The sequence below is a fragment of the Athene noctua genome, chromosome 15 (assembly GCF_965140245.1).
Source record: "Athene noctua chromosome 15, bAthNoc1.hap1.1, whole genome shotgun sequence".
NCBI classification, from domain to species: domain Eukaryota; kingdom Metazoa; phylum Chordata; class Aves; order Strigiformes; family Strigidae; genus Athene; species Athene noctua.
In genome coordinates, this window is record NC_134051.1 from 1,466,679 (window position 1) to 1,489,675 (window position 22,997).

The window sequence follows — 22,997 nt, forward strand, 5'->3', positions numbered from 1 at the left end:
AGGTCATCTTTAATAGGATTCCTGGATTTGCTACTGCTGTTTTGGTTTAATTCAGAGGAAACTGATTGGAAGATTAAGTCTTCTACAAATACAGCTCAGTCTTCTTATTCAGTCCTGTCTATTTTGAAACCTAAAAGTAATCAAAGAAACAGAAAACTAGAAATCAACTAACCATTTGAAGAAGAAAGAGACATGGAGACAACAGTACTAAAAATTAATATTACCCTAAGTATTCTCAAGGAAGAACAGCATTTCAGATAAATGTATTGCAGTATATCCTTGTCCTGTCTCCTGAAGAGATCGACAGTGACATTTGTGTGCAGGGACCCCAGGGCTCTTTACTCTCCCTGTCTCTGCAAACACCTTCTGGCTGCTCTTGCATCAGAAACCATCTCACCTGAGGTTCCCCCTGTGCATCAGAAGATCTGAAAGGGCTGAGAGCAGGAGAAGTCCCAGACTCAAGAGAGGAGTGAACAGCCACACCAGCGGGATGAGGAGGAGAGGTTTCACTGCCAGAGCTGTCCCCAGGGAAAGCACGCTCCTGACTGAGGAGGCGGCTTAGTATACACTGTCACTGCCACTCATCCTTCATGGCACAAAGTGACTTCTCATCAGGGTATTCAGGCAGGCTTTATTTTTTTTCAAATAAGCCAGCAGTAGACATTTCATACAGCATCCAGGGAAGAGCCATACTAGTCACTGAAAACAGCAGAGATTGAAATGACCTGGCTGAGGAATATGACATCCACAAATACAACCAGGAGTTTGGGGAAAACAGACACTTCAGGTACATTTGTCCTACTCTTGTGAACAATAGCCTCCATAGACAGCAGAGACAAGCACTTTGTCTACAGCATGATGCTGTGCCATGGTCCTCAAGCTGCAGCTCACGGACCACAATACACGGCTGCAGCTGGCCCAGGCAAGCAGCACCCCCCAGGCTGGCTACGGCCTCTCCCCTGCCGTACTCAACCTGCCAGGAGCATCCCCCAGCACACAGCAAATCTCCCCACCAACCCTTGCCTTCCCATGTGGCTAGAAATGCATACCAGGGCAAGAGAAACAGAACACAAACTGAATTAATTTATTTTTTTATTTACCAGACTCAGAGACAGTTATGCTTTAAAACCAAGCACATATTATTGAATGAATGCACCCCAGTATAAATAAACAACCGCAGGCATTTCACATTCTCTATTTCTTTCAGGGGTGGGGGTGTATAATGCTGGTTCTACTAAAGCTGTGGGAATGTTCTCAGGAACTTGAAGAGGACCAAGATTTCACTCTGACCTTTTAAACCTCCTAAAAATAAAGAGGCAGAGGGGACACTAACTTGAAAGTCACCTTTCCATCTGAGCATTTTCTGTCTGTAATATTTACAAAAAGCAGCAAAACCAGTTAAAATAGGAAAAGAATCCTTCCGGTTTACTCTTGTTTCTTGTGTTTTACACCTAGGTTTGTGCACAGCCAATCCTATCTAAATGCTGCACAAGTGTTCAATGTACAAAGGTGAAGCTCTGCATCTCTGGGGGTGCTAACTAAAATCAACAAGCCTTCATAAGGGAAAAGAATATTCACACGAATCAAATTCATACTTCTGGCTTCAGAAATAGTACAAATTCAGTGTCTTACTGAAAGCAGATACTGCAGATATTACTCTTGCTTAATTATAAACTTAAATATTTAACAGGGTAAGAGTGGGCCAAAACAAATGCATCCAAACCCAAAGAGCATAGCCTTCTTTTCTTTTTAAAGACATCTTAAAATAACTGTGATACACTATTTACAAAAAAAATCTGCCATGAATTAAAATGCCCAGGGTACTAATTATAAAAACTGAAGTGCAAATTTGCTGACTGCATTCTTTCAATTTAATGGTGCCAAGATGCAAAAAGAATATGGTGCTGGCGAAGAATCATGGGCTTAACTTGCTTCTATGAGCTGCTCTTGATTTCAAGGGAATTCTCATTTGTAGAGCCAGGTACTGCATCTGATCTTCTCTGATGGCATGGAGGAGCTCAGCTCACACCTCACTGATTTCACAGCTCTTTATGGAGATGCAGTAAGACATTTAGAAAACAGAAATAAGAAGGACCAGATAATTCCACTGATGGTTAAGAAAGAGTACTCTCTTTTTATTGTTTTCTGATTCTCACTATGGCAAAGTGATGGGTACACTGGAAGAAGAAACAGCCCACCCTCCCAGTAGTTCTCAATAACAAGGCTGACCACAGTGTTAATATTTTTACTATTTTTTATCATTTTCCCTATTTTTTTCAAGAGCCTCTATGCTTGCTTTCAAATAATAATTTCTAAATACGAACAGTTACAGTTAAACAGTTAATCACATCAGCAATCTAAGAAAACTAGAGTATGAAACTGCTATATATAAAAATTAGTCACATGGCTTTTTTTTCTGCTAGCTTCTATCTGCAGACTTCAAGCAGGATAACTAGGTTGTAATAACCCAGGAATATGACAAACAATAATGGCTCACACACTAGTCTTTACAGGGAAAATAACTAACATAAAATAATCTTAAGACAAAAGAATGAGTATTCCTCTGAAAAGCAGTGGTACAATGCAGATTGCTTGGCTTCCTGCTTTACTGCCTTCTGCAAAGGAAGAAAATCACTAAAAATAGTAGCATATCATCAGAAATCCTCACATCAGTGATAAATCAAGCAGAGAGGCAAAAATGCACATATATGCAGAAATCTCATTCTGTGGTCTTGATCTGTGGTGAGTGGTAGTTTGTGCAATGTTATTGCACGCTAAAGGCAGCACCGGGGGTTCAGTCCCAGACCTCATCCCTTCGCTGGCAGGAGACAGCAGTGCTGGGGGTGCAAAAGCATCGAGGAATACACAGAGACACAGGCCAGGAAACAGAGGTTCTGTGGTGAGGTGGGGAAGGGCTCGTGCCACACGCAGCTTCCCAGGGAGGTCACCTCACCTGCAGGAAGCCCACAGACAGAGAGGCAATGCTGGTTCACCTCACAGCTTCTTGGCAGCACCTAATCAGGCTGGCAATTTAGGGGCTTGTGCTGACAATATTTTGTCTTAGAAAGTACAACAAAGAAAGAGGCCAACTCCTGGCTATTTAAACCTGACTGGTTCAAAACCAAGTCCCCAGCCCCATTATAAGCCCTGCTGCTGCTGACTTTTACATGCCACTCAAGGTGAAGACCTTGTTCTGCTCTCTTAACCGGAGCCATTTCACTCAACAGCAACTTCAGGAAGAGCAATTACAAAGCAGATGTCTACCACAAAGTGTATGACACTCAAATCAGCAAACACCACTTTCTTATTGCAGCTCCTGTACAGGCAATGGATTGTTGGATACCAACAATGCCAGAGCTTCAGGAGCAGAGTGCTAAATCTTTTCACTCTGACAATCAGAAAAAGGATCCTTAAATTATGCCACTTCTCGTAATTATGGTGGTCATCAGCAAAATGCTCCTCAGGAAATAATTTCCTTTTCAAAGAATTTCTCACTTTATAAGCCAGCCTACACTGATGCAGCTACTTCTTACAAGAGCATTAGAGAGCTGTATAAGAATCAACCAATAGTTAAAAAATCTCAAACTGTGAATAGATGTTCAAGTTTTTATCCCTATAGGCATTTTATATAAAGTCAAGTCATTTATTTAGCAAAGCTGAAGTAGAAGATTAAGGAATTGAGTCTTGTCTAGCTTACATCAATGTTAACTTGACTTCATTGCATGAAAACATTCCTAGTTTCTATCAAGAAGAGAGGCAGTACAGACATATTTAGTGTTTCCCTTGTGAAAACAAAGGTTTTGCAAATATTTAAAGCCACTCTCCCTCACTGGTTTCAACAGCTGAAACACCCTCACAAAACCAGAAAAATACAGCCATCAGCCCACACACAGTGATAAAAGTATACCTGAATTTCCTATGTGTTGGAACTAACATGGCATGAATTTTAGAAATGTTTTGGCTCCCCGAGAGCAGAGTTTCACTAAGAAGTAAAAATGACTCCTTGCATTTGACCGAAAAATCACTCATCTCACTCTTCAAAGACCTGAGGTGACAGACCCATGGATTTGAGGATCTGAGCAAAGCTCACCCTTTCTCCTGGAAGGCCCTTGCCTTAGAAGACTCTTCTCCAGGTGACCCAGGTCAATCGCAGTCATGGCACCTGAAGAACGAACCCCAGATCCTCCTGCAGCCTGGATGCTTCCCAGCAGCACTGACGTGCAGTGAAACCCCAATACAACTGTAATCCATATAAAAGAGACCCCAAACACGAACCGTGCCACATGAAAGTATGCAAACAGGAAGTGTAAATTCTAATAATAGCCCATAACTTCTCCATCTCAGAAGGATCTTAGTTGCCACAAACAAGAAGATACTATCTCAAGTATTAGTTTTATAAGACATAGTTCAAAAGACCAAACTGTAACACTCCCTCAAGTGCACTGACAAACAGCAGACAGTCCACAAGCTGAAAAGAAATTCAGCTGCAACCGTGAAATGAAGCAGTCAACATTTTAAAACCTCTAACTACATCACACTTCAAAATTCACAGATAATTAATTTACCATCTCAAATTTCATGCTTGTTCAAAACCTTATCCTGGACTTATCACAAAACTCAGCAAATCACAACTGTGTTATCCAACACCTCTTGTTCTACTCCGTATCGGTTCCCCATTTCTAGTGTATTCAGCAATTATGCCATCACAGTTGTGATAGCTGTGGTATAAAAACTGACATTTTCATTGCAGAGCTTGGCCTGAAGTTCAAACTATATTCACAGGACAACTTATGTCACACATCAGCCTTGGGATCAGGAGGTGTTTTATATTAGGAATGCATGATTATATTAGTAATTCTATACTGAATACTTTAGATATGTAACACTGATTTACATGAAGATGTTTACACACAGATATGCATTTAAGATGGAAAAATAAATATCAGCCTTCTTTGGCTGAGGCCTCTGACCTCAAAAAAATCTGACAGTGAAGAAGGCCATTTATTAGCAGAACAGCCAAAACATCGTAAAAGATAACAACCCTTTCCTCCTCCTTCCCATTTTTTCTGCCACATTATAATGTCATTTTAACTGTATTTTTAACTTAGTTTTTAGAATTTATTAGTCCAGGAGGACACACAGTACACAGCTTTATGATGGAAAGATGCTCTGAGCTATGCCCTGTATCTGAATCTTTGCTATCCTCTTCAAAGACAAATGCACTCCTGAAGAAACTTTTCCATCTCCATAAAAGCATACAACCTTCTAGTGAAATAACATTTCCTTTAAATCTGCAGAGCTTGGAGATAAAGATTTTTGTTCCTGCTGCTAACTTCAAGAAGTCAAAAAGACATCTTGTATCTGCTACATACTCTGTAGTCATGGATTGGTCTTTGAATGCCTTCTGTGAAATAAATGTCTTTTTTGTTGATTTTTGCTGATTTTTTGGTTGATACTGTCTCCTATATTCCTCTTCCAAGGGATCTGAATCTTTTTTCTAAGGAAGATCACTTTTCTCTTAAGATTCTCTCCATAAAGTAGGCCTGGTCCTACAGCACAGCCAGGAGGAGCAAAGGGGATCCTCCCACATCCTCAACCCTGCTCCAGCTCTGCCTGAGACACTTTGCCCGTTCAGCCACTCACATCTCCCAGTGGGACTAACAACATGCTTACTTGTGACAGAAGATGCCCTGGAGGAAGAGATGCACAAAGAAGGGATGGGCTGCTAGCAGAGTACTTTTGAAAACTGCCTTGAGAACAGCCTGGTCCTGTATTCCTATTGGCATGGCCAAGAAAGGAGATGTGACTGTGAAGTCTTGCAGATGACACAAGACTGGGAGGTGCCATCAGCACTAAAGAGAACAAAACTATCACAAGGTAAGAACGGGGTGATGCTGAAAACCAGAGCAATAGTGGGACTGAACAGGACACGAGTGCAAGGGCACGCACATAGGAACAGCCATTTCTGTTGTGATGAGGCGGGTCAAGAGGAAGGAGCTTATGACAGAACGATTAGTTGATCAGACCCCACAATGATGTGCTCTAGGCCAGGTGCAACTGCAGCGTTAGGAGAGCAGAGAGGAGACAGACATGCTGCTGCCTTCTGCCATGCCACGTCACAATGACTGCACTGGACCATGCCAACAAAGGTGACAGCCCTCAGATAAATCTTACTACTAGGATTTTGAAAAAGAAGGTGTGACACAGGGACACTCGTAGGACAGCATGCATTTCACCGTATGAAGCACTAGTAAGATGTACCTGGAAAACCACTCATTATTTCTACTACCCCTCAGAGAGGATCAACCCAAGCACGAGATATGGCTAAGGGTTACGCAAGAAGAGGAAGATGAGGGAATCTGTACAAGGGTAGGCTGGCCAGGTGACACATGGGCACCTCCATGCTAGCAGGACACATGGCACAGGCCAGCTCACCTGCCTTCTTCGATGAGGGAACAGGGAGCTTGGCTCCAACACCTAGCAAATGCAGACCAAGACAGGACAGGACCAGTTTCCATTAACACAGCAAAGACATAAATATTTGATACAGTAAAAACTTCCTAACAGCAAAGGACAATGCTGGCACAAGAACAAACCAGGCCATGAATAAAAAAACCCAACTCCACTGCAATTTAGAAGAAGGTAAGAGCAGAGGCAGGAGACTGAGGCAGGAGATTTAACTAATGGTTTTAAGACAAAGCTTGATATATTTACGAAACAAATTATATAACTCAATTGCCTGCAAGACCAAGAGACTGGCCATGCTGACTCAGGAAGTCCCTTCCAGTGTTACTGTCCTAAGTTTTTAATTAAGAATGGGTGTCTTTCTAAGAATGCTAGAGGCAGAACAGTTACAGATTTGGTGCAAAAATTACCATGCAGTAAGAAGTCCATAAGGATCAAATCTGGAGTAACTCAAACCAAGACAGTCCCCAATGCTACAACTACACATACTATAGTTACACACTGTCCTGGTTTGAGTGAGTGGCAGGAGTTTTTGATAGCAGGGCAGGGGGTACAGCAGTGACCCCCTGTGAGAAGCTTCTCAAAGCTCCCCCAGCTCCAAGTTGGACCCATCTTTGCACAAAGGCCGGGCCAATTAGCTGCATCTCTGCAATAACATATTTTATGGGGAACCTGGGAGGAGTTGTGTGAGCTGTGAGGAGAAGGGGTGCTGGAGCAGACACACACACACAGAGTAACATGTCGGGGTGACCCACACACCCAAGGGGGTGACCCATGTTGCAGCTGGTTTGTGGAGGACTGTCTCCTGTGACAGGGGGACCACGCAGGAACAGGGGAGGGATGCCAGAAGTTTCCCCCCTCCCCAAAAGTGTAAGAAGCAGCAGGACTGATGGCACACCCTATTCCCTGCCCCCTGTGCTGCCTGGGGGAGGAAGGGAGATATAGGGAGCAAAGCTGAGCCTGCAAAGAAGGGAGAGTTGGGGGAAGGTGTTTTCAGCATGTGGTAACGCTTCTCACGGTCCTACTCTGTCTTGTTAGGTGGTGGTGGTGTTAGTGTCTGTATGAAATTTTATGTTTTTTCTTCCTCTAACAAGTCTGTCTTTTACCTGTGCCATAATGGATGAGATTATTCCTCTCCGTCCTTCTCTATTTCCTGGGCCTTTTGCTTTATTTTCTCCTTCCCAGGGCTGGGGCGGAAGGGGCAAGTGCGTGGCTGCATGGTACTCAGATGCCCCCTGACCTCAAACCAGACACATACATAGTTAATGCTAATATTACCTTATATGTGTGTGTATAAACATATGCTGATAGACCATTCAGTATTAAAACAACAGGCTAAGTGGAGGCTGGACACCCATCACGTTGTGACATGCACAGAGCTCCTGCTTCACCCACTGCCTCCACAACAGGCTGTACTATGGAAGCTGGACACTTGGACAGGGGCATTCTCAGTAAAATTACCTGGTAAATACTAGTTTAAGATAAATCTCCTTATTTCAAAAGTGTAGATATTACTTTTCTCCCAAATCACAGAGATCATCATACCACAAGTGCAGCAAGTGGAGAGCACCCAACAACCACTATCCAAACTCTTGCCTCCCTGTTTTTTCTTTCTACATTTTTTCATGTATGATATTACTTTATTGAAGTCACAGTTTTCTGCTTCCTGCATAGCTTAGCTCAAACCTCCATTCAGGGAGATAAAAAGATACTGATGCACTGTTTTTAAATGTTGAACAGGAACAGAGCATGGATAACATCGATAATAAAACAAATATTAATGGAATAAACATTTTTAAAAGAAAAAAATCAAAACTATGCAAGCTAGTAATGTAAACTTCGTGAGGACTAAAATATATTTGTATGTATTTTTGTATCTGGAATTATGGTGCAAATTATATGGCAATTTCAATCCAACTCATCCTACACATTACAAAAGCCACCCAGCTCAAGGAATAAGTAAGAAGGAAACCATGGAGGTGAGACAAAGGTAGGGCTGGTAAAATGTAGGCAGTGTTTCAAATAACCGGAATTACAAAGATGCTGCAATTGCATTTAATGCTGCTACAAAAGGTGACTGTGCTGAAAAATTGTACTGAACACGTAACTATCCTGAGAGGTGCATAAATTATTATTTTACAGATTTAAAAATTTCAAAGTTAGAAGATTTGACAGGGACCACTGCAGGTGAGCAGCAGAGCAGCCATCGGGACTCCAGCAGAACAGGTGGCAGGGCTGCAGGAAGGGCAAGGGGCGCTGCTTTGCACGCCCATGGCAGGGCCCTAGAAGAGGGGTACAGCCCCCGCTGAAGCCACAGCCACCAAGGAAGGAATGGAGCTGACAGCCATCACCAGATGAACCACCTCAACACCATGGTCACGATCAGTGTGGCACAGTCAACGGAGCCTGTGATGTCCCTGAACCTGAACACGGGGCGTGTGCTCTGCCGGACCGGTACCTCCACAGAGAGACAACTAATGAAACACGATGGTCAGGAGTGATGGGAACTCATACGTTTGGAAAGCCTGATTCCTCATTAAGAAGTGATTTAAACATAGGTACCATATGGACAGTTTCTACTGCCTGTCACAAATCAATTCTGTTAGCTTTCTTTAAATTAATAAAACCTGTAAACCAAAGAGTCTCCAAATTAATTTAATCTGATCAGTGTAGACTTCATACCATTTATTAGAAACATTTAGAATAACTAATCAAGCATTTTTAGGAAGTGACTTTCCAACAACTGTCCTATAACATCTCTAACGTGTTAAAAAAATTCTAAAGTTTTTACATTTAAAAAAGCATTCTGCACACAAACTTTTCATGGAGAGAAGATCAAAAAAGTAAAGGGAAGGACAAGCTTCTACTGCATTTCTAAGAGCATTTTTTCCTCTGCCTAACCCCAAAGCATTACATCTTATATTTTAGCTCTTAGTCTGCATTTGGTACCCCTCCATCAGACCAGTCTGGCTTCTCACCAGCAGAATACATCTCTCTCCTGCATCTCAAAACCAGTGCTGACTAGCCTGCCACCAAGACAGATCCCGTGGGACATGAGGTCCCGGGAACAGACCGGCACATTCTGCATCTCATGATGCCGCACTGCTGCCAGCTTGGGTTTCATCTGCGCCGTTGCCCCCGGTCCACATCCTATCACGTGCCGACTCGCCTTACTCCTGATGGAGGGATGCACAAAGAAGGAAGCAAATTAAAAAAGGGCGGACTGTCATAATACTAAAATCACATGTGAAGAGGGAAGATAAAGGCTGCTGCTCTTAAACCTCTGCAGACAGCCTCTTCCTGGTGTCACGTTGACAGGAGTAGGGGCAGAGCAGGAAAAAAATCTAGAACTGCAGCAAATCCTCCAACTTGCAGAGGCAGCTCCCAACCTTCATATCTGAGTAAGGAAAAGGCACCATTTAATGATTTCCCAGCAAATGCCCCTAGCTCACCTTCAAGGAAAGGAAAGAATTATCTCTATCACAGTTATTTGCATTAACATCGATCCTAGTCCTGTATCAGAAAACATGCAACAGAATGTTAAATCTTTGGCTTACAATCCTATCTAGTTTCATTGCTACAGTTTTTATATAAGGAAAGGCACACTCAGAATCTAAAGATTACCATCCTTCACACAGTGGACATGCTGATCATAGGCCAAAGCAGTAACAAGATTGTCTCTACTGGTAAGGATGGTTAGTAAGTTTATTTTACCATTTAAGAGGAAAGGGAGAAAGTTAGAATCATTATAACTAACACTGCCTACCTGGATATGAATTTGAAACACAGAGGTCTCCTGAAACATTTTTTGTTGTTGCTTACTTTTTATTAGCCTTAGTTGCTGAGTTTTAATCATAATCTGCAATACTGCAATCAATTCTGAATCACGTTCAAGTGACATCACTGACAAAAGACATAAGAGAAAAAAGAGAAAATATTATTAATATTCAGATGATTTAAGGTTTGTCTTACCCAGAAGATATAGGATCACTTTACAGACACACTTGTGTTGCTTTTTACTTCTGAACAAGTAAAATTGGTATATTTTGAAAACTTACAATAAGTAAGGAGGAAAATACCATAAATATGAAATCTAACATTTGTATGCTCAGTAGAAAAAAAATCATCACAAATATCACAGTACTTTTCACAAAAATGAAGAATCTAGTTTCTCTGGGACCAACAGCTTTTGTAAATCAAGACAATTGCAAAAGTGGGCCCAAGGTGGATTGGAAGAACCCTCTAATAGCAACATGGATTCTGTCACCTGTTCTGTTGGTGCAATCTAGCAGTGCCCGCAGGCTCTAGAAAGGGATGACGAGGGGTCTGAAGAATAAAGAGACAGATCTTGCACACAGATGGTTGTGCAGTAAGTCTGCATTTCATGCTTGCCAGTTACTTTCAACTGCATATAGTGGAAAGGATCCACGTGATACCCAAAGCCTTTCTTTATCTGGTATCTGCTATTCCCAAATGCTTTCCTCCTTCGACGCTATGAGGTCACCATCAAGCTGCAGAAACTACCATTAATCAGCTATTTGAGAGGTCAGGTTTCAGGGTAGGGAAACAGAAAGTGCCTTCCCAGGCTGTGATTCATTTCACAGAGAAAGAAAATACAAGACAGAAATGGAAAAAGCACTCAGTGGAGAACAGCAGAGGTTGGAGCACAGAGCACCACTACTATCACCCTTCCTCACCATCTTCTTAAATGGAATTAGTGTACAAAGGAAGGACAATATTCAATGTATCCCTTAACAAAAGTGAAGAGTGGATTTTCAAACGCCCTTCTGTTGTCTGAGACACAGATAGGAACTAGTGAACTTGCAATATTGTCACTCAGTTGGCAAGCTCTTTATGTACCTCAATCCACACAAAAACCTGTGGCAACTACAGTCTGTGCCTCTCACAAAGGACTATTTCTTCCCCAAATACTGCCCAACAAAACACCAGAGGCATCTTATTACATAAAAATAAATACTGGTAAGTGAACATAGTTATCACGTAAAATAACAATGCAAATAGCAAGCCATAAAGAGGAAGCAATGGCCATGGCAACATGCCATCAGAAGATGGAGATGTTGATTTTTTTGCAAGTGAGAAAGGATGACACCAGGTGTCTCTAAATACCTGAAAGGAAGGTGCAGAGGATGGAGCCAGACTGTTGCCAGTGGTGTCCAGTGACAGGACAAAAGGCTGTGGGCACAAACTGGAACACGTGAGGTTCCCTGTGAACACTGGGAAACTCCTTTTCACTGTGCAGGTGACTGAGCACTGGCACAAGCTGCCCAGAGAGCTGGTAGAGTCTCCGTCCTTAGAGATATTCAACGCATCTTGGACATGGTCCTGGGCAACGTACTCTGGGTGACTCTGCTTGAGCAGGGTGGGTGGACTAGATGACCTCCAGAGATCCCTTCCAACCTCAACCAGTTTGTGATTCTGTGAAAGCACCCAGAGCACAGATACACCCATGGGGAAGTCCAGAAGATGACAACTCAAAAGACAGCTCACTGGGAATGTCACATGCGGAGGCACACACTGCTTCAAGGTCCTCTGTGCTGCCAAAGCTTGTGTCACATGAGCGGGCAGCTCGAAGCAGCACTGCCCATCTCTCGGTTGGGTCCAACAGCAAGAAAATAAGTCTTTGAGAACTGCAGCCTGAAAGGCTCTGCCACATGGTCACACGCTGTCTCCTCGCTCCCAGAGCCAAGCAAAGGCCCAGCCACGCTGACAGGGGCAGCATCACCTGCCCTCCAATGCCTGCAGCCTGGAAACACACCTACCACCACAGGCAGAAGAGTCATCATTTAGAAACAACTGTGACAGAGGTTTCCTTAACCACCTTCCAATGGAGGTGGCTTCAGGTGCTGTACTGCCATAGCACAGAACACGAGCTACAAAAGCCTTTCAGGAGGGGGTCAGACCTCCTAACCAGCACTAGGTACTTATCGCTATACCATACATGTACGCATGTTAAAGGAGCATCCACTTTAAAAATTCTAATGAGCGTTAACCGATGTTGCAAATCAATTGACCAAGATCTTACTTTGCTATTAATGCACTTTCTGTTTCTTTGGACAGCCACCGCCATTTCCCTGAGATGTAAGAAATTTCACTGGAAGCAGTTTTCATGCAACACGACGTCAGAAGACCACCTCTACGCGCAGCAGGGTCTACCTTGCTTTTGTGCCCTCCAGAAAGCAATGCTAGTGTTCACCAACAGTCCCCATGCTTCTGTGCTTCTTGTCTGTTAAAGTTTTTACATGTATTTACATGTGCACACTAATCTTGGAACTAGTGCCCAAATGTGATTGACAGTCTCTGCAGAAACCAGCACTTAGGGCACACGGTGATGGTTTTCTTCAAGAGAAAAATCCAGAACATTAGGAAAGTGACTTACATAAAATAAAATGTCTCATTAAGAGTGGATCCAATAAAGCTTGTCTTCCCTGGGGATGTCCGCTGGTTTCCCCTAGTCTTTTCCCCATCCCAACTCTACTCCTAGCGCCTTCAGAGCAGACACTGGGAAGAGACGGTGTTTGCACGCTGGACCCACCTGCCCCAGACCCATGTGTCAGCTGTCCTGCTGCCTGATACTAACCTGCATGCTGACAAGTTCTGCCTGTCTCTCCTCCAGGCAGGACGTCCACTTGGCCTTTCTCTCTTACGGTTTTCATTTAAAAAAAAAAAAAAATTAAAAAAAATTAAAACTAGTCCTTTTTTTACAAATATGGCCGGAATCAATGACCAGCTTCCTAAGTTATTGGGGGTGACTGTCTAACAGAGTGGTCACATAAGCTTCATTTCCTTAAGAAATCAAGCTAAAACCAATACCTAGGCAGTAAAAATAAATAAATAAAACATCATGTGTTAGTATACGCCACCACAAATACCAGGGCCACAAAGGGGGGTAATGAACTGGAGCATCTTTCGTAAGAGGAGAAGCTGAGAGAGATCTGGGGCTGTTCAGCCTGGAGAAGGCTCCGGGAGATCCTACCAGCGGGTTTCAGTACCTGCTGGGCAGGAGCGAGGATGAGGGAGCCAGACTCTTCTCTGGACAAGAGGCAATGGGCACAAATTAAACCACACAAATTCCTTCTGAACACCAAGAAGCACTTTTTTACTGTGAGGGTGGTTGAACGCTGGCACAGGTTGCCCAGAGAGGTTGTAGAGTCTCTGTCTGTGGAGAGGCTCCAACTCAGACTGGACGTGGTCCTGGACAACCTGCTCTGGCTGATCCTGCTTGAGCAGGGGGTGCCAGACTAGATATCTCAGGAGGTCACCACCAAACTAAACAATGCTACGATTCTGTGAAACACTACACCATGCAAGCGATAATCACCCTACATTCATACATAATACGAAACAGATGTAAGAAAACAAAACCACCAAAAATCTGGTACAATCCCACATCTTCAGTAGCTTGCAGGTCACAGAAAACTGAAACGTTGTGTACTAAGCATTGTAATCACAAAGACTGACAGCACCACCTTATTTCAAGTAACTTCTATTTTCAATCCACTTGCCTAGGTGCTTCTGCTGTCCTATTTTAGGACAACTGCAAAATACAGAGTCACTCTGCAGCCCAAGTGTTTAGAAAATAAAGCAATAATTTACTTTTGGCAAAGATTGTTTTAAAAGATAATACATAAAATCATCTTAGAGAAGAGACAGAAGAGTATTGAGAAGGAAAACTCCTTTATAGCATTTAGCGAAGGTGAAATGAAAGTTGTTAGAAACAGACTAATTTAACCAAACATACCTATAGAGTCTGTTCGTGCACAATTTCTGCATAAAAACAACATGCTTTGATGGTTCTGCAGCTGTAGTAACAAGATGACACAACTCAAATTATTCCAGAGAACAATGCCCACTTGTGGTTTCAGTTATTTTGAAATTAATAAACTAATATAATTATAACTCAGGGTCTTTTGACATAGTATTGTGAGAGAGGATCAGATCAGTTTTTCATCTCCAAGTCCCAACCTCTCAGTGTAACTTTAATTGTTGTAATTAACACTCATATGCAGAGAGGAATAAAGACTGGGGTCAAATCCTGTTCCCAGAGGAGGATCCTCCCACTTAAAAGTGAAGATGTCGCCCCAAGACTTGAGGCGCAGCACAGGAGGCTGAACACTGCTTGAGAACAGGGATTCACATTCTGGTGGGAAAATCATGTTTCTATTTTCTGATTGTTTACAATTATCTGGTGGACAGCAGAATTCTCTGTAATACCCTGATTTTCACCTCCATAACATGTAATTTACCACAGAGTAGGCAGCATATGGGAAACAGGTGCAGATAAATAATGTACTTTTTGTTATATGCTGAGGGGAATAACAGCCATATATTCCATTGTAACAGGGATTATGAAGAGGCAGAACATTCATTTGTTCTCATGAAAACCACATTATCTATTCCTTTTTGGTAACAAGTCTCCTTGCAGACACTTTTTCTCCCAACTTACACCAAGCTGTGCATAAGAATGACAGAGTACCATCATTATCGATGCTTTTAACATCTCAGCAAACAGTATCCTGCTGTAGTTCCTGAGTTTCCTTGCAGGAAATGTAACTTGTCACTACATTTGCTTGCAGAAAACACATCCTGTATCTAGTAAGTCAATAACAGAAATCCACCCAAGTCCAAAGATGCAAGATCATTCCAACTGGACTGTTCCATTCCCCATCTGTAGTCTCATTTTTTTCCCCATAAATACTGCACTTTTCAAAAATTTTATTTCTCAGAAGCTGCAAAATACTGTCTCTACACAACATTTAATGTCTCATATACTCAGAATCAATTTTCAATCCCTATATGGATTCAAATGAATTTTAGAGGATTTAGTAGTCCATTAATACCTAATCAAAACTGAAACTTTGGCTCTGGCTTTTAGAATTAGTAATGGACCACAAGTGTCCTCCTCATCAAATCAATGAGATTCTTCCACACAATTAGTAACCAACATGAGCACGTCTGTTGAAAATACGGCATGGTGCTTTACACAGTTCTCCAGTTCAAAAGCTGTTATTACATTAATTACCCCTTATCAAATCAGAACTTGACTCTGGTAAGATAACTGAGTCTTCTCAGTCTTCTGCTCTTAAGTCTAAAAGATGGAAAAAAACCCCACTTTTTAAGAAGTTCTGTAAGTGAAAAGAGGATGATGTGGTGGTGATAGACCTTTTCCACGACCAAGGCTTTATCCCAGTTCAGACTATTACTCCAAGAGGCTAAAGAGCAAACCCTGTGGTTCCCAGGCCCAGTTATGGCTGAAAAGATGATCTGGATTTCAGCAAGGCCAGGCACAGATGCAGGACGGAGACAGAGTGCAAGTCACCTCCCCTCTCTGTTCTGTCTACATCTGAGCCTTTGTAGCCAAGGATTGTCCTTCCCTTCCATCAGAGGGGTTTCTTCTTCTCATGATCCACTTCCAAACGCCCCCTCCCAGCGAGGCAGCTCTGTCAGGGCTCTGCCAGGAGTGAAGCCATAGTTGAGGAAATCGCGGATGCCAACTCTGGAAACTATTTTATTACGGTTCAAGAGGTAGTTCTGGTACAAACGAGTTTCAAAAATCTGATGGTATATTCTAAAGGTGATTCCTTGCTCCAACTAAATAGGTTACAGCTAACATTGAAAAAGCTCTATGGCTGCACAGAAATTATCAATTTCTAGAAGTAATTTTTAAACCACAAATTAGCATAAGCGTCAAGTCCTCTGTGTGCTGTTGGCATTCCAGAGTGAATTCTTCCCATGCCCTGGGTTGCAGCTATTTTGACTGGGGTTTTTTGTCTCTCCTGCTTTCACGGGCTGACCAGCCGCTGCGGCACCTGCCCGCCCGGCTCGGCTGCGCGGCGGGAGGGGCCCGTCCGACCCGGGCCGTGCACCCCGCGGCCTGCCCGGGGCCGGAGCCGGGATTCGCCCCGGCAGGGCGGCCCCAGCCCCGCGGCCCGCCCCGCAGAGGGGACGCGTCTGGCAGAGCCCGGGCCCGCGCCAGCCGCCCCCCGCCCCTTCCAGAAGGTACCGCCGGCCGCGGGGCTCCCCCGCCGCCCCAGCCACCCCCCCCGCCCGGGCCTGGCCGCGAGGGGACCCGCCGGCGGCTGCCAGTCGCGGAGGCGAAGCCGAGGCCTGAGAGCGGGCGGCCCCGCCGCAGGCCCGACCGCCCCCGCGGCCTCCCCGCGCCCGCCCGCCCCCCGCCGCCGCGGGCCCTGCCCGCCCCGCAGCCGCCGCGGTGCCCCCGCCCGGCGGGCGGCCAAGATGGTCGCGGGGCGGCGTCGCTCACCTCCTCGGCCTGCTTGCGCAGCGCCTTCTCCCGCTCGTACTGCGTGAGGAGCTGCTCGTTGTCCTCCCGCAGCAGCTCCAGCTCCACCTCGTGCTCCTGGTTGTCGGTGAGCACCGAGTCCAGGTTCTCCAGCACCGTCACCACCAGCGGCATCAGCTCCTTCACCACCTCCTCGTCGTAGCAGTGGATCAGCCGCTCGAACTCGCGGTAGATGCTGTTGGCGAGGCCCGAGACCCGCTCCGACATCACCGACCCCGAGCAGTAATCGTCGCCCGGGTACCCCCCCACGCCGCCATCGTCCAGCTGGATCTCCAGCATCCTGCCGGCCCGACACCCCCCGCCCAGCGCCGCGCCGCTCCGCTCCCCGCCGCCGCCGCCGCTGCCCAGGCCGCCGCCGCCAGGCTCTGCTCCGCCCCCGCCCCGCCCGCCGCGTCACGGGCCACGGGGACCGGCCGGGGCGGAGCGCGATGGCACCGCCCCGGGAGCGCGGACTCGCCCCGGGCCGCCACCCAGCGCCGGGAGCCGGGGCCCGGGAGCCGTTCCTCGAGCAGAGAGCGCAGCTCCCGGCACGACACCGCCCCCCGCACCGGGGTGGCGCGGGCGCCCTCCGCGAGCAGCCGCTGCCCGTCGAGCCGCGGGGCGCGCGAGGTCACCCGCGCCCTGGGCAGCCCCTTCCCCGCCACCCGCGGCCGTGGCGCGCCGGCGCCGCGCGGGACCTCCACGCGTGACAGCCCCGCGCGGCGGCGGCACCGGCGGCGCGGGCGAGATCCCGCCCCTCCACGCGAGCTCCGAATCATCTGCGGCCGGAAAGGCACCGCCTCGGGGAGCCCTGGCAAAGGCTCGGAAAACCCAGCTGGGTGCCCTGGTCCCTTGGCTTGTCCCAGCCGAAGCCCAGACCCGAGTCTCCACATCCCTGATCTGGAGCCCCAAACCAGAGGATTTAGGGAAAACAAGTTGTCCCAGGCTTGCACACGGTAACAGCTACAAACCAGAGAGGTAAGTGGTCTGAAGTCACAAACGAGTCAATTTTGTCCCGTTTACACTCTCAAATTCCGCATCATCCAACAGAAGCACAAGAAGCGTTATCCAGAGTGGGTGTGGTTCGACCCGAGGCCTGGTCTAGAAGGGCCTTTTTGAGGGAGGGAGACAACTTCCAGCCAGAAGAGTGTTAGAACCTAATTTTACAACCCAATTACTAATGAAAGACCTCCAAACACCTTCAGACTTGCAAGTCTCTTTCGAGTATCTATGAAAACCAGGGCACTCCTTTGCTCCATACATGTTAGTTGTTTCAATTTAATTACTAAATTGTATTTCCAAGATAAGGCAGCCATAGCTACAGTGAAAGGAGGCAAAGACCTATTCAGACAGGGATGAATTGGCAGATAAAATCAGAGGCCAAAAGTGGCATCTTAAGTCCTAAAAAGAAATCCAGCACGTGAGCCCCTGAAAGTAGCTGCACAATCTCAAAACTTCATCAGTAGGTTTCTATAAGCAGCAGCGTGCTCCCAGATATGGGGGGCAGACTCCAGCACCCACAGTATATATTACAAAAGACAAACTGATGCGTATGATACTCATTTATGTCACCCATTTGTACGGAGTCTAACAATGGGGGGGAAGTGGGAAATGCTGCTCCAAAATGCCTGTGTTATCAGCATCCCCCAGTTCTCACTGCTGTGATGAGAACATTTCATTACATCGTTATTCATCTCAATGCCCTTTTGCAAAATATCCTTGTGAATAACCTACTTGTGAGGGATATTGCTTTTCACATTCTTAGCTGAGAAAGTAGAGAGATTCTGGAATATCAAGGACATACTTTACTATTCTTAACAAAGAAAAGGCAAATAAATTCTTTACATATATCTGAAATTCAAAAGCATCTCATTTATGCATTCCAATCAGAAATCAAAATGGTTTACAAGCTAGGTAAGTGATTTGCATCATTGAAAGAAATAAGCATAGGTAAATGAGAAAAAGATTTATTAATTAGCCAAGCTGTTACTCTCTTAAAAAAAAAAAAAAAAAATTAGGCCCTAAAAAAGATTTTATTATATGTAAAATGATTGTCACCTAATGATCAGAAATATTAAAATAAAGTATCTCTAATGTTCTCTGAATAATTCTTTCCACTTTCAGGGGATTTCCAACTAATAGAAATTTAATTCTAAACCAAAACTGTTGCAGATTTATTGTGATAGTTGCCATTTCTAATTTTCTAAACAAAATATTTCAAAGTTACAGGGCAAATTTATGCATGGAAAGTATGTCTGAATCATTCTTCAGGAGTTAAACTTTCCTTTGTAGTACCCCAGATTCCACCCCTCCAGTAATTAACTGCCTTTCAGCAGTGTTTATTTTTGCCTCTTCTAGGGGTGCAGAACAGCCCCCAAGAACTCATCAGCCAGGAAGAATGGATGTCCAAACTGATATTGCAGTAAGGTTTCAGATATTATGGGTGTATTTTTTCATCACTGGTGTTACCGAAAACTCAGAATAAAGAACTTATCAACCCCAGTGTGATGTAGATAAGCAGACACTTCTTTATTAATGGCCGGGGGCGCAGGGGAGTCGTCTCACCAACAACGCACACCGAGCACCGAAATCATACATCTGATATAGAACTTGCTCATACATAGTCATTAAGTAACCGTACATAAACATACTATTTCCTAGAAATCATTAACATATCCTCCTCCTATTTCCGATTCTGCGCAGTAAAGGTTAGAAACTTCTAGAAATGGGTCTGGGGTGTAAAGTGAGTAGGTGGTCCATGGGTCAGGGGTTGCCATCTCCCCCTGCCGGAATTACCTTTTGCTTAAGTTCACTGTTTCTTGGCAGGTACCTACAAGCTGTTACGGTCGGATTTCCTCAGTTCCTGTTAATTCTGGGTCCTGACATCTCTATGCATTCTTCTAGGTTATACAATACTGCTGTAAGTAAACACTATACCTACTTCAAACAAATTAGCTTGAATCTTAGACCTATTGTCTACGTTTCTAAATGTTCCTACGAGATGATTTTGACCAATTCTTCAGCCTTGGTACAGAGCTGTACAGAGGAGTTCATAGTAGCATTCGGTTGCTGGTGCAAAGTGCAATAAATGTGAACATATAATTTCTACTATAATATCTTTCTTAACTCTATATTCATATTAGAATCAAACACAATTAATTCTAATTAATGGCAGAATCAGTAACACTGGGGCAACACTTCAGCCTGAGCCTGATGAGTGGATGCAGGACTTCATGCCAATGGTGTTCATTTGTGTTAGTCGCATATTAACACCCAGGAAACTACAGTGTGGCTGCATTTCAGGTGTCATTCATCCAAGTCCGGTCATACTTTTCCTTCCTCAGATTTTTACAATTATTGAGCAACCTAGCTGTTTAGGATCTCTGAACTTTAAAGCTGTCACTTTAAAAAGCTCATTTTGTACACTGTTTAAAAAAAAATAAAAGGAAATCGGATAAAGAGAAGCTAGGAGAACTATACAGACCCTTAACTATAATGTTTTCAGTTTGGGTATTAAGAGGAGGAGACCACACAACTGCTTAAATTAACAGCTTAAAATCAGAAAGAGATTTTCAGATTTGGTATTTTTATTAAAGACTGAAAACTTGGATAAAAAAGACATACCTGTCTTACAACACCATTGAAATCTGCATTTTGCAATAGAGCTGTGTTTAGACTAAACCAAGATAATTTATCAAGTCTGTTTTTGCAGCCAAGCAATACTTCACAGCAGTAAAGATTCGTTTGTATCTTTCTAGCTGCCTTTGAATAGAGTTACATCACTAGAGCCCCAAATATTTGATTTTATTAGACAAACTGAACAACGCAAAGTAAAGATAGTTCTTCTAAATTTCAGCAAATAGTGTAAACACCATGACAAAAAAGGTCCAAAGTTATATATGGTTGGAAAATTCAATGGTTCAGTCACCCAGAATATCATCCCAGATATTAGTGGTTGTTATTAGGCATGGGGATAGAATCAGCATGGTAGAAAACAACGTGGAATATTTTGCTCACAGATGAACTGAGATGTCCACTTCCATTTCTACAGATGTGTTATAAAACAAGTTTCCCTATCTAACAACACCAAATAAGCATACCCAATGTAACCTTCTGATTCTGTTGATTCATATTCTCCTCTAAACATGGGAAAATTATGTTTAATCTGAATCTCCAACCTGCTGATTAAATACCTAGAAAAGAAATATCCACTAAGCCAGTATGCCTGTAGTTACATGTAGCTATTTGCCCTGCATACATGCAATAAGTACTAACACAGATAAATCCAACTGTTTTTTCAGACACTGTCAGATGTAGTGAAGAAATATGTCCTACCTTCAAAAAGGTCCTCATTTAAAAAGATATAGTAGTGTAATTCAGGTCTCAAACTTTTTCTTGACAAAAATGTTTTAAAATAGCACAAATGACTGTCCTCGTGTTTTTGTAAAGACTCCAATTTAACATAATTTTATGTGGATTTAAAAGTTCCTTTCATCAGAATTTATAGATAAATTTGTTGAGTTAGCATGTGAGGGGAAAAAAGTGAAACAGAAGATTAAAGTGAGTTGCTTACTTTCACAGAAGTGAAAGGAGATCATCCTGGTTACCATGTAATCAAATGTTACCCACAGTACCAACTGAAAAATGTTTCTGTAGCCCATGTAAACTAAACAGAGCTTAAGGTTGATGAAATTCTCATCACCTAAACAGGGTCATTTTTTTTACCAATAGTAAATAACATAGCATGTAAAACTCCCTAAGTACAAGCCACAACGGGAGCACACTAAACACTAGGCAAACAAGGCAGTAAGGTAAAAAACGGCCCCATCCAGAATGTGTGATCAAGTTAAAAAAATCTAGAAAAAGAAGTCTTGCAAAAACATGGGCAACAGGGAATTTTCCCGTACAACAAATGAAAACTAAATACTAAGGCAGTCAGTTGTACGTAGCAGCATATGTATAGGCATATTCAACTGCACCTTCAATACTGTGTTCAGTTTTGGGCCCCTCGCTACAGGAAGACATTGAGGTGCTGGGGTGTGTCCAGAGAAGGGCACTGAAGCTGGTGAAGGGTCTAGAGCACAAGTCTTGTGAGGAGCTGCTGGGGGAACTGGGGGTGTTTAGTCTGGAGAAAGGAGCCTGAGGGGAGACCTTATGGCGCTCTACAGCTACCTGAAAGGAGGTTGTAGCGAGGTGGGGGTTGGTCTCTTCTCCCAAGTAACAAGTGATGGGACGAGAAGAAACAGCTTCAAGTTGCACCAGGGAAGGTTTAGACTGGATATTGGGAAAAATTTCTTCACTGAAAGGATTGTCAGCTGCCCAGGGAAGTGGTTGAGTCACCCCCCTGGAGGTATTTAAAAGGCGTGTAGATGTGGTGCTTAGGGACATGGTTTAGTGGTGGGCTTGGCAGTGTTAGGGTAAGGGTTGGAGCCAATGATCTTAAAGGTCTTTTCCGGTCTAAATGATTCTGTGATTCTATATCCTGCAAGCAGAACTACTACAGAACTGAGTGGGATTACAGCAATGTGCGTATTAATGATTTATGTAAGAAATAACTGTCTTTGGCATGTATGAGTCCACAGATCCACAGCAATATACTCAGTAACTCCCATTTTACAAATGCTAATCAGGTGTTACACCTTCTTCTGAATATCATCTTTGCTTTAGAGAGGGAAGAAACTGAGGCAGAAGTGTTAAATGGACCCATAAAGGACACACAGGGAAGGACTTTCAGAGCTGGGATTAGAGCAAAGGAGGTTTTGATGGCTAAATGCAGATCCAGAGTCTGCATCTGACCTGTGTTTTCATCTTTCTATGGCAGTGTGAAGCTCTGCTGTGGCTGACACTCTGCTTTAGTGCATTGTTGCTTCCTGACCGTAATAGAGTTATCAAGGTAAGAGAAATGCCAAAAGGGTTGTACTTGGACAGGGACCAGCTATTCCCTTCTGCAGCGCAGCTACAGAAAACCACTGCAGGCAAACCTCAGAGCAGTCAGTCAGATCTTGGGCTCAGCTGATCTTAGACTGTGGAGTTCAAGTAGGAAGGCAGCAGAAAGCCATCTTCTCTGTACCGAGTCCAACCTGGCAGGATAGAGAAATGAGGTGTTAATTTGTGAAAAGGATCCTGACTTACGCATTTGATTTAGAGCTCTTGAAGAAGAGCATAATTCCAAAGTTGTGATTAGCAATGACCCTAAGAGCTTCACACTACACAAAGGGAAAGAACTTTAACCCTA

At 44.0% G+C, this 22,997-nt stretch overlaps 1 protein-coding gene across 17 annotated transcripts in view; it reads right to left on the reverse strand.

Annotated features, from left to right (window-relative positions):
* MAPK8IP3 (mitogen-activated protein kinase 8 interacting protein 3) overlaps positions 1-17,124 on the reverse strand; it is a 74,866-nt gene extending 57,742 nt beyond the window's left edge. For 14 of the 17 annotated variants that reach the window (XM_074919298.1, XM_074919292.1, XM_074919290.1 and 11 more), the window contains exon 1: positions 16,745-17,124. In XM_074919298.1, coding sequence (XP_074775399.1) covers positions 16,745-17,062 — 318 coding nt within the window. In that variant the 5' untranslated portion in view covers positions 17,063-17,124. The remainder of the gene's footprint in view (positions 1-16,744) is intronic. The other 3 variants (XM_074919302.1, XM_074919301.1, XM_074919300.1) reach the window with 1 other exon arrangement.
* Positions 17,125-22,997: the final 5,873 nt, after the last annotated feature.